General features: G+C 35.5%; 2 protein-coding genes across 5 annotated transcripts; both read right to left on the minus strand.

The window, feature by feature from the left end:
* Nucleotides 1-657: 657 nt before the first annotated feature.
* On the minus strand, nt 658-5,568 carry LOC132037909 (putative pentatricopeptide repeat-containing protein At3g08820). 4 transcript variants are annotated; one of them, XR_009410133.1, is made up of 3 exons: nt 3,443-5,568; nt 2,899-3,001; nt 658-1,552 (listed from the first exon to the last, which is right to left on the minus strand). XR_009410133.1 is itself a non-coding variant. In XM_059428556.1 (2 exons), exon 1 carries the CDS (start codon nt 5,251-5,253, stop codon nt 3,487-3,489), a length of 1,767 nt encoding a protein of 588 aa, XP_059284539.1. In that variant the 5' UTR covers nt 5,254-5,568; the 3' UTR covers nt 658-1,552; nt 3,443-3,486. The 4 variants fall into 4 exon arrangements, 2 of the variants coding, with proteins under 2 accessions (XP_059284539.1, XP_059284538.1); XR_009410134.1 differs by having other exon boundaries at nt 2,895-3,001; XM_059428556.1 differs by lacking the exon at nt 2,899-3,001.
* Nucleotides 5,569-6,102: 534 nt separating this feature from the next.
* LOC132037913 (uncharacterized) lies at nt 6,103-11,539 on the minus strand. Its single transcript, XM_059428561.1, has 2 exons — nt 10,705-11,539; nt 6,103-6,556 (listed from the first exon to the last, which is right to left on the minus strand). The coding sequence occupies exon 1, from the start codon at nt 11,354-11,356 to the stop codon at nt 10,715-10,717; it is 642 nt and encodes a 213-aa protein (XP_059284544.1). The 5' UTR covers nt 11,357-11,539; the 3' UTR covers nt 6,103-6,556; nt 10,705-10,714.
* Between the last annotated feature and the right edge of the window lie 1,195 nt (nt 11,540-12,734).

The following is a 12,734-nucleotide window of genomic DNA, read 5'->3' on the forward strand; positions in this document are numbered from 1 at the left end:
TCAGAATACTCCAATTTATGGCAGTTACACAATATAACACGTCAAGTAAAACATAAAATACACTGAATTTCATCTAAACCGTCTCTCTTTCTGAGAGAGTAGTAGGTAGACAAAAGCAAAAGAAAACTAGAAGGCGAGAAATGAAAGAAACAATTTGATCGAGCTTTGATCCTTGAACGTCTAACGCCAGCAAGTCAATATTTGGTTACTGGAGTTACAGCAGACAAAAGGAGCAACCTGGTCATAATCCAACTTCCATCACTTCAATAACCACTGCAACACACCAGGTGATATAGTCTTAGGTGGTCCAGACACAACTATCATTGAAAAAAAAAAAAAAAAAAAATGAACTGACCAAAAAGAGAACGAAAAAAGATAGCAGGAAGAAGCACAACCGCAATAGTTGGCACTATCAGTACAACCATCATTCACAAAACTTTCAGCTTATTCAGACGCAGCTTTCCTCCTTTTACATAAAAAGAAACTCTTATTTTCTACATTTATAGACCAGATTTTGGTCTCAAGCACCAGATAAACAAACAAAATCTATAACTGAACCTACATGCTTTTACAAGTAACATGATAAAAATGAACAGTTTTATGGATCTGCCTCTTTCCAACCAAACACAGTAGCACAAGATTACAATAGTGTGCTGCTCATAGACAGGCAACGACAAAACCTCAGATTAGTAATTCCAGACTTCTACTCATGGCGTGGCAACTGAAAAGCATTTTTCACTCAAGGGCTAACATGCATGAGTAATAGCGGCACTTAGACGAATAGCATGGGTATGGTATGGATGAAAGCTTGAACATTAAGCAGATATGATTTCCATCGTGGGGGTTGATTCGACTCAATGCACAATCGAGTAAAATCTATGTGAAACGCAGTACAAACCCCTTTTCTACCGGAGGGTGTATGGCCAGCAGTAGAGTTTACCTCATTAAGTGGTGAACACTCGTTTTTGTTAGTCACAGTTGATGTTTCTTTGAGAAGATCATCCAGGGTATCATCCAAACTGATATCTGATATTGCAAGTTTGGCCAGATCGTGGCCTTTCTTTGGCTGGGACCTCCAACTTAGATGAAGTCTCTTCTGATAACAGAGTTGGTGTTCCTGCTAGTGTCACGGGGTAAGGACAAATAGACTAATCAATTACATTTGTGGACTCAAAAATTTCAATCTTGGTGACTGAATCGAGAAGAATGTCAAGCTCTGCTTCCTCAGCTGCTGCCTTAAATGCAGACGGTTTCTTAGAAGCAGAACTCGTGTTGAATTCTGAAGCACACATTAGTGTATCATTTTGTCCAGCTCCCATAGATTGCCCAGCCTCATCCTTAAAAGAACTTGAAATGTTAGAGGACTCATCAGCTAAAGTTGGATGTCTGCTACCTGCTAGTTGTGGTGTCCAGATGCGAGAATTCAGAATGTTGATGTCTGTTTATGTTGATTTCATAGACACTAGTGGAGGTTAATGAATTGGAGCCTTTTTTCTGAAACTAGACTGCGTTCATGTTTCTCTTCAGCTTCTGCTTGCAACTCCTCGGTGTACTGCCAGACAGCCAGTGATGCACACGAAGTACATGCATTAGATTATATTACAAGATAGTATAAAGACATCCTACAGGAATTCATGAAATAAATATTTAAACAACTATTGATAATTCTGAACTATAATGTATATGATTGACCTTGCAATTAGGCCGAAAAAGGTCCAGAATATTCCGAACTATAGTACACTCCATATGTTTAAATCCCTCTTTTTTTTGGATTTACAAGGGACAACCTGGAGACTGGAGTCACAAACATCAAGAAAGTTCAAGCAGTCACTAAACATAACAGCCAAAATTTTAGTGTCCAACACAAACTGCATAATGAAATGAAGAATTGAGGTAATGCTGCGACAATTTATCATGATAGTTTAGAAAGGTATCCTGTGACGTCAGAACATTCTAATCAACCGAGAAGGTACTATAGCTTAATAGCTGACATCCCAAAGTTACTTTAGAGGGTAAAGTGGAAGTTGTTTAGAATTTAAAGCTTCACGAAATTTAAATAAATAGCTCGAAAGTCATAGAAGGATTGTTGTTAGTTAAAACCCCAACACAACTACATTAGTAATTTGGATTTTCAGACCTCCACAAACTAATAAAGTGACTTGACAGTCAAGGAAGGAACATCATAAGCTGAAACACCGGTAGTTCAGTAAATTTGACTTTCAGGCAGTACAGAAGCAGAATTTCTTTCTCACTATCCTCATCAAATAATTGGAACATACATCCCTAACTATACATGCTATATAAAATCATTTTATGCTATTTTAGCACACTGAATCAGTAACATAATACTCCCTCTTTCCCAATTTATGTGGCACTTTTCGCTACCCGAGATTCAAACTGCATGAACTTTGACCAACATTTTAAGATGTATTTTTTCACCAAATTGATATGAGAAACCTTGCAACTTATAGTACTTTTCATGCAGTAATATAAATTTTAATGTTAAATATTGATTTAATCTAAACCGATTTCGCTTCAAAATTTAGTCAAATTGACTCTCGAAAAGCGAAAAGTGCCACATAAATTGGTACGGAGGGTGTAAATTTCATGGAGTAGCTGGAGATGAAACCACCTATCTTATTAGATGATTCATCTACATCATGTCGTGCAGTTTTATGCTTTTAGGTGCAATATTGTAGGACAGCTATGGACAGAAGGTCTAAAATTCATTTAAAGCTCAAAGATCATTATGCAGGCCTTTTCTTATAAACACACATTACCGCGTCTCAATTAAATGAGAGGCCCCAGGTTTCTAGCAGGACCCGCACATAACCCCATTAAGCAACATTAAGTTTTAGGAGATATATCTAGAAGGAAATCATAGATAACAGTACATACTAGTTTCAAAGGATGTAGATCTGGTTCAATGAAAACCTTCTCCGATAGACTTGCTCTTTCAAGCTGCTCCGAAAGCATGCAGATCAAGTGAAAAAAAGGATTCCTGCAAATACAAGACTGACATAGTTATCAATGAGATTGACCACCACATGGTACCCTAGTCTAGATGCGACACGATATTAACTGAATGACAAATCAGCCAAGGCCTAACAAAAAAGATGGTGTTCAGCAGGATTAGCAATGAACAAATGATATTGCTTCCTAGACAAAATGGATCACTCGTGCCATTAATATGATTTGCTATCAACACAAGCAGTAGTTCACTTCAATAAACATCACATCATTACCAGAAGAAAGAATAAACATATGATGTCAAGTAATATGATATCATCAGGAATAGCTAGTGCTAGCATTTATAAGCAAAACTACCACAAGAGATATTAGCAATTCTAATAATGATAGTGCTGGGAATTTAATAATTGAAACATCTTTTTCTTCGAGACTCTCTTTTTTACCAACAAAAATAACTTTGAGGTCTACATACCTTAAGAAAAAGAAAGGAATATCCCACACAGTATTACTAGAGTTTCACTTGTAAATACTTGTTAGCTTCATCTCCTTCAGTAAGATCTGCAATACGCTATGCAAGCTTTCATTCAGAACATGTGACGAGGACCCAGCTAGAAATTCATGCACATCTCCGTCAATGTTGATCCAGCTACATCCTGGCTGCTTTACTACTCCTTTTTCCTTCATAGACAACCTCAGCCGTGAAATAGCACTCCAGTTATGATCAACGGCATATGTATTCGACAGCATCACATAGCCAGCAGAATTGTTAGGGTCCACCTCAACAAGAATGGAGGAAATAAACTGGGCCAATTCCAATCTGTTATGTAGCATGCAACCACCTAGTAAAGCTCCCCATACAAAATTATTGGGTTTAAAAGGCATTGAGGTAGCAACTTGAAGTGCTTCCTCAACATAACCTACTCGAGCAAGGAGATCAATATAGCTAGCATAATGTTCCAATTTAGGAGCAATTCTAAAACATTGACTCATTTCCTTAAATATTTGACGGCCTTTTGCTGTCAACCCTGAGTGACTGCAAGCACATAGCAAACTAAGGAATGTCCCAGCATTTGGACTCAAATTGAGCTCTAGCATTTGTGAGAAAAGTTTTAACGCCTCCTGACCTTTACCATTTATTGCGAGACCCATGATCATAGCATTGAATGAAACAACATCTTTTACAACCAATTGGTTAAAAACATCTCTCGATCTCTGTAAACTCCCGCATTTTGAGTACATATCTATCAAAGCAGTTGCAAGATTTGCATTTAAAAGTAAGAAGCTTTTTTGCCTACTAACTTTCATGTACTCATGAACCCACAAGCCAAGGTCCAAATCACCAACTTGAGTACAAGCTGAGAGCACACTAACCATTGTCACATGATTTGGGCAACAACAATTAAGCTCCATCATTAACCGGAAAAGACATAAACCATCAAGAGCACAACCATTCTGAACGTACGCGCCTATCATAGCATTCCAAGAAAGCACACTTCTCTTCCCATCACTAGAAATCTGTTCAAAATTTTCCCTACTCTTATCAGCATTTCCCAACTTTCCATATAAGTAAACAAGAACAGTACTAACCGAATCACATCCAGAACATCCCAAATCACATAAATTCGCGATCCATTTCTCGATATTTGACATATCAAGTTTTGAACATGCAGATAAAACACTAACCATAGTATCATTTTGAGGTATCAAACTCTTCTTTACCATAGATAAAAATAAACTCAAAGCTTCCTCACACAAACCCAACTTAGCATATCCAGAAATCAAACAAGTCCAACAAACAACATCTCTCTCAGGCATTTCATCAAACACCTTACGCGCATAACCCAATTCTTTCAAACCCCTAGCATAAACACTTAACAACCCATTACAAACAAAAGGGTCATCACTAAATCCCAATTTCACAACAAGGGTATGAACCTGTTTTACATAATATGAATTTCTTGAATTCGAACAAGCTTTAAAAAGAAAAGAAAAGGTTAATTCATTAGGGAAAAGTGATAAAAATCTCAACTTGTTAAATACCAAGAATGCATGAGTGAAGTTTCCCTCTTCACTTAGAACTCTAATGACAGCGTTAAAGGGGAAAATATTTGGTGTTTTTAAGTGATGAAGTATATGAAGGGAAATGTTTGAAGGGTAGTGACCAATAAGACGAGTGGCAATGAGGTTGTCTTGGTGAGCATTAATAAGGAAAACACGAGCATGGATTTGTTTAAGGTGATTATGGGAAATGCGGCCTTTTAAGAGGTTGGAGAGATTCTGCATGTTTTGTTATGTGGTTATCTGCTGCGGTCTAGCTCTCATTGTTAATGAGCTAATAATGTACTATTGGGGACATTTAAGGAAAAGACAAAATGGGGACAATGCTAGCAAAACCCATATATATGCCTACATTTTCATATAAATAAATGTCTTTTTTTTCTTATTGAGTTAAAATGATCACAAACATTAACTGAAGTAACAATTATTCTCTTTTTCTACCTGAACTGTCATTTTTCCGCGAGTTTTACATCTCAATTATCAATTGTTTTCTTTTTTTATCTGAACTATCACCATCTATGTATTAAAACACACCTCAACTATAAGTTTTTCCCTTTTTCTACCCGAACTATCACCGTTTGTTCAAGTAGAAAAAGGAAATAATTGATAGTTACGGTATGTTTTAATACATATATGGCGAGAAAAAATACTGGAGTGTGAAACTCGTGAAAAAGTGGTAGATTTTTTACCACTATTTCTTTTTTTATTAGATCAATTTTGTCATTTGCATTTTAAATTTCCTTGCATTTGAATATTAATTTTTTTTTTTTACTTAGATGCATTTCTTTTTGGAAATGAGTAACGAATATGACAAGGTACCAATATATCACAAGATGTCCCAAAAATAAGTTTAAATTCTGGTTAAAATTATGCCAACATAATGTAGTGTGGAAGGGCGCCTCGCAAGTCAACAATTGTCAATTTCTGTAAAAACGAATTTCCTTTCACTTTAACAGGGAACAAAGGTTTTTTTTTTTAACAAGGTAAAAGAGGGGAAAAAGGATTCATTTCAAAGAAAAAGAGCAGAAATTACTTGCACCATGAATGTGACAAAATTAAGTGGGGACAGAGAGAAACTCTGAAAACAGAAACAAATTCATATCCACTGTAATACAGATATAGTCTGAAAGTACAATATGGTGATCAGGGTAGCAAACCATCAGAATACACCACTTTATGGTAGTTGCACAATATAACTCGTAAGAGTAAAACATACAAGAAGACACTAAATTTCATCTAAACCTTATCTCTTTCTGAGAGAGCAGTAGGTAGACGAAAGCAAAAGAAAATTAGAAGGCCAGAAATGAAAGAAACAATTCGATCGAGCTTCGATCCTTGATAACACCAGCAAGTCATTATTTGCTCACTGGAGTTACTGCAGACAAAAGGAGCAACCTGGTCATAATCCAACTTCCATCACTTCAATAACCATTAACATCCAACCGCAGCTGATCTTGCAAGCGTATTTGCCTCAGAAAGACCTCTCCATCCTCATCGGCAAAGGGGGGGAGCTAAGCTCCTTCAAGATCTGTAAACCAAAATTAAAATATGGATCAGAAACACAGCCCTCTCACTATTATATTTATCTCCATCTTTTTCCTTTAACAGTGGGGTGCCAGGAAGATGGTGAAACTAGCACTGCTACCTTCGGACTCCCATCATTAAAACAACACACTTAATGTCTGACAAGGTCTAATACGCAAAATCAACTGTGGCTGACAACTTAAGTTGCAAGATTGTTGTCCCTAAACCTCTAAGGATCTCAAGATGCTGAATTAAAGCATGTCATATGACACATGATCACAGTACACGATGATGAAAAATTGCAGTTGACACTACTAGCAATTGCAGAAGCAAACAACAGAACAAACCACAATACTTTCTAGTAGTGATGCTCATGAATGAACTGCATCAAATTGCAGTTGCCTCAGAGAGACATTTCCAGCAAGTGCAGCATGCAAACAGAATTAGAAAACACTATTCTCTTTTATGATGACAACACACCCAATGGAATAGTGAGGTGTGTGCGCAGAAAAAATTTGAACCTAACTATAATCAGAAGATTGAACTGACAGCTACACAAGTACACAAGAGTTTTAACAAAATTAAAAATTAATATTTAAAAAGATAGCAGGAAGAAACTATAAAAAATGATTTTGTTTTTTTATTTCTAGTGCAACTGTCATTCATAATTTTGAATTATTTTAATTAATCAGCTTATTCGAAAGCAGCTTTCCTCTTACAGAACATAAAAAATTATTCTCTACGTTTATAGACCCGAGTTCGGTCTCAAGAACCAAATAAACAAACAAAATATAATTGAACATAATCTTCTACGATAAATTAAAATGGTTTGATAAATAAAGTTTATGGATTAATGAGATCTGTCCAAAAACATTGATGAACACAGATTACAAATATTTACCAACTAAGGCAGGCAATTTTAAAAATATTAATAATTTAGACTTTGTCATGGCAAGGAAACCATGTAATAGCCCAAACACTTTTTGGATACATGGGTTCAAACCCAGGTTTCAAACCATAGGTTCAAACATGGATGAAAATTGATGGCCACAAGTAGATTGATTTCCAACCGGGGGTTTCAAAATTGATGGCCAACGCACAATTGTCTAAAGGTCTATGTGAAAATCAACTGTGGCTGACAACTTCCTATGTGCTAGATTGTTGTCCCAAATCTTCTAAGGATCTCAAGATCTTCAATTAAAGCATGTCATATGACACATGATCACAGTACACGATGATGAAAAATTGCTTACACTACCCCCCCCCCCCCCCCAAAAAAAAAAAAAAAAAACAACAGAGTGTACAAAAAAATACTTTCTAGTAGTGATGCTCATGTAAGACTGCAACAACCAAAACACCGAAGTACTCATCATAGAGAGACTTTCCCAAGTGCAGCATGCCAAAAGAAATATCACTATTCTCTTTTATGATGACACTCACCCAATGGAAATGTTGGTCCATCTCCACATTATAATCAGAATCCATTGATAGAACAGCTATATTCACAAGTACACAACTAAGCAAACAAAAAAGAATGAAAAAACTGTATTTCAGTTGGATATTTTGAGAATAGTTGCAGATTTTTTTATTGGCACTATCGGTGAACAACAGATCATTCAATAACTTTCTTCAACAGCTTTCCTCTTACAGAACATAAAAAGATTTTCTTTATCTTGAACCAACATCTTATCTCAAAAAAATAAACAAACAACATTAATTGCAAAAGATTTTTATGAGTAACGTGACACAAAATGGTTTGAAACAGTTTATGAAGTCCTTGAGTCTCTCCAACCAAACATACAAACAGAACTTCAAAGCTACAGCTGCTCTAAGGCAGGCAATGATAAAACCTTTTTAATAATTCTAAGACTTTTTCCAAAAATGTCCAAATGGAAAACAAATAACTCAGATGATCTTCAAAGTTTCTCATAACAATGCTCAGGTATAGTATAGTATGGCATGGATGAAAGCTTGAACCACAAAATTTTTCCAACATTTTCTTCCAAGCAGAAAAGAGTAAATGTGAAAAGCAGTAAGAAACATCTTGAGATGCAAAGTTGATCCATCTTCTTCAATTCGAGTTCACATCTTAAGGAGACATGATTTGTTTGCTAACTAGCTTATAATTTTTGGAACACAACGAAACATCTATAGAACATTCATGATAGAGGGCCGACGGTACAGAAAAAGTGGGAAAAGTCACCAAATGACCCGACTATTTATGCTCAAAAGATCATCATCTTTGAAATATTCAGCACAGAGAATTAGGGAACTGCTAAAATCTTTTCCTATTTTTCATCATAAATATACCAAGGTATTTTCAATTGTTTCTCAATTCAGTACCTATAACACTATATAAAAATGTGAAACATCATATTTTAAAATCCTTGTTTTCTTATTTACTCAGTGAGAAAAAAAGTGCAGTGATAGTCGACACTGCAAGCATAGCACCTATACACTACCTGAATGAAAAAAGAGATTGCAAAAGTGTCTAGCCTTATGACCACTTTCAAGCAGAATCTCGTTAATTTCAAAATCTGGCAACCATCTTATATCATATTCATGTGTGTGCGCGTGGTAACCAATTATCTGAAAGTAAAAGTTGCTTTAATTTGATTATTAGTGACTCACAAACTCTTATTACAAGCATCTAAGAAAGGGCAAAAGCCTGAATTTACATATTTATAAGTCATCTGTAGCCTTACAAGCATTTAACTGTTACTTGCCAACCAAAAAGCAATAACAAAGATAAACCTAAAAACGAGCGACAGATGACAAACCAAACCTATATTATCTTTTTATCATTTAAAAAAACAAATCCAACCTATATATTCTTTCCTCCAAATAGTATCAACTAACCTTTTTTTTTTTTGGTTTGATAAGGCAAACAGCCTTAAATGATTACTCCCATTCGTTAAAAAAAGCTCATAACAAACAAAATCACACACTCATGAAACAAGTTTAAACGTAACCCACAGATCAAATGAACACAAAAAAACACTACTTCAAAAAAATTGGGCTAATTGAAACAACATAAACACAGAACAAACAAAATATTCGATCATTTACTCCACATTTCTAGAAAATATTCCCAACAACAATATATACGAATATGAAAGATGTTACTCCCTCCGTTCATTTTTACTTATCCTGTATACTAAAAATAGTTATCCATTTTGGAAAACCAAGAGATAATTTACCATTTCATACCTATTTTACCCTTATTGCTCCCTCCATTCCATAATAAGTGGTGTTTTCGGATTTCAAGAAGAAATTGATCTTGTTCTTCCAAACTTACCCTTATTTATAATCAAAAATCATTAAGTAGCTTTTTTTTTTGTAGGCATTAATTAGGGATATGTCAGTAAAAATACTCATAATTTTCAAGGAGTGAGCAATTTCTTAAGGGGTGTACATAAGCTAAAAACACCACTTATGGAACGGATGGAGTATTAATTATTGGGTTGGAAAGTTCAACTAATTCTTAGTAGCTAAACAACTTTTAATTGATTTCAATTATTAAGATGATTGATACTCCCTCCGTCCCAAAATAATAGATGTTTTTTAAGACAATATAGATTTTAATATTTTAAAGAGGACTATTTATGTAATTGGAGTAATATAAGGGACTACTATTTCATGCTAAGGGCATAGTTGGAAACACTTGCTAATTTTTGTCTTGAACTCCTAAGGACACTTATTTTGGGACGAAGGGAGTAATTATTAGGGGTGATATAGTAAAATTATCCCTGATGTTTCTTGTGCTTCGATTTATGGTAGTTACGGGTCCTTTTTATTCAGACCGCTTTATCTTGCTTTTTATAGTATTTTGCCACGGCTTATTCGCTTCTGTTATTTCTCTTTTTTGTACTGCTTTGAACTGCTTGTTCTTGTGCCTAGGGTCTACCGGATGTCTGTCTACCTCCCGGACCCAGTTTGTGGGATTCCACTGGGTATGTTATTGCTGATCTACCGGATGTCTGTCTACTATTTTTACGACTTAAAATTATTTTTTACGTATATATAGTGGGATTCCACTGGGCATGTTATATTGCTGATATAGTAAAATTATCATTATATTTATTTCGTCTTAAAGGGTAGCCATGAAAGATGGACAAGTAAATATGGAAGTAAAAGATAAGGAATCATTACCATGATGGCATCATCCACTAGAGCTGGGCCTAGCCCCACTAGATCTAGGCCTATTCATGAAGTTCACTGAATCCCTGTTCATCCTTTCATACCCACCTCCCGATTTGGGTCTACCATTTTCCCTATTTCCCTGATTATGATGATGTTGATGTATCCCAGGCCCAGGCCCAGGCCCAACAACCTCCGGTCTACCTCTCACTCCCTGACCCGGCACCGGTTTTTCCTCCCGCCCAACAAATCCCGGTCTAAGATGTGGCGGCACAAACCGGCTCGACTTTTGCAAAGGCGATTGCAAAGGTGACGAAGACACTATAGCTTGACCCGACCCGGACCCGGTACGGCCCTGTGGACGAAGCGAAATGGAATCCGATTCCGGTTCAGCTCGGGTTTTTTGATCCCGTAGTGGGCTCTGTAACTTATTAGGTTGTTGTTGATGGATCGGGCCGGGTTCGGGTTGGGGAACGGATATGGGCTTAGGTGTAGGCCGGCTTAAAACAAGCATATGTCCATGGATACGAGAGTTAGAAATAATAGTCTTATTATTAGATGATGAAGATGATGATGAAGAAGAGTTTGGTCTACTAGTGGGTTTGGTTTTTTTCTCGTAGATGTCGTTGAAATTAAGGGAGGTATATTTATTGGTTCTTGCCATCCACTACCGACCGCCGTACAAGGAGGAAATAAAGGTAGAGAGAAATGTGATTTTCCGGTGATCGGAAAAAATGGGAATATTGTGAAATTTGATTTGTAAGATGGGAGTGTTTTTGGATCTGTGTGAGAGAGAAAAAGGAAGGAATAAAGTGTGGGGATGTGCACGTTACGTCTGTGGAGTCGGTTGGGGGACTATAACGTTGCTTGTTGCGGACGATTTCTGACGTGTTAATAAGTAATAACTTTGATGTTGATTGGTCTGGATACAAGTGTGCCATTTGTAATCTTTTTGTTCCTTTTTTTCTTTTGGGTGTTAGAAACTGTTTTGGGTACGAACACTTGGAGTTATTTGTCTCGTTTTAGTTGACTTTCTTTATTCTTTTCCTTACGATTCTTTAACAAAGTTGATCCATAGTTTTGCAACAGTTAGGCGTCGTTTATGCATGTATTAATAATATATGAATTAATTATAAGGAAATTTGTGTGTTATTTTATACAGATATTAGTTATGCAGGATTTTAGTTATTTCATCTTTTGCGCTGTATAAAATAATACATAGATTTCTTCATAATTTATATATGTATTAATTAAGTTGATTTCTAATTTATAAACTAAACATCGTATTAATTTTAAACATGAATAACTCACCTCATAAATAGCTATCAAATACAATATTATATATATAGGCTTTTAATACATGAATAAATTACTAGTAGCCAGCTACCAGACGACCCCTAAGAGGTATGTATGAGTATTTTTTTTCCGTGGGTGTTGGTCGAGATTCTTTTTGGCATTATTTTGATATTGATATGTTTATGCCTTTACGATGATTAAGAGGATATTTGGATAAGTTTTGATAAATTTTAAAAATAAGTGTTTAAACTCTAAACTCAAACAAAAATAAGTTGGTCATCCCAAGCTTATAACTTTAAAAATTATAAGCACTTTCAATTTAACCAAACATTTTATTAATTATCCCTTATATCTTCTATATTCTCCAAGATTTCTTCCGCAAAACAAAATTCCTTTCCTCCATCCCATTTTTTGTTTCTAACTCTTTTATATAAAAATACTATTACCAGGTATACATTTTATAGATAGCTTTAAAGTCACTTTAACAAAATAAATATTTGTTACTATTATTTTATCAAATATATTAATTACTTATTATTAATTTCAACACTCATATTCAAATACCCATCTCCACCTTCCCTTCTTTTCCATTTCCTTATGTGTGGAGAACAAATGAAACTTAAGGATGAAGTAGTGCATAAAGCATAATAGATGCCTGATTCCATCATTTGCAACAATGACATAAGACAATTGATGGAGCAACCTTGATCTCTGGTTCAATCTTGGGTGGGGAATTCGCAGGAATG

Source organism: Lycium ferocissimum, chromosome 11 (genome assembly GCF_029784015.1).
Source record: "Lycium ferocissimum isolate CSIRO_LF1 chromosome 11, AGI_CSIRO_Lferr_CH_V1, whole genome shotgun sequence".
NCBI classification, from domain to species: domain Eukaryota; kingdom Viridiplantae; phylum Streptophyta; class Magnoliopsida; order Solanales; family Solanaceae; genus Lycium; species Lycium ferocissimum.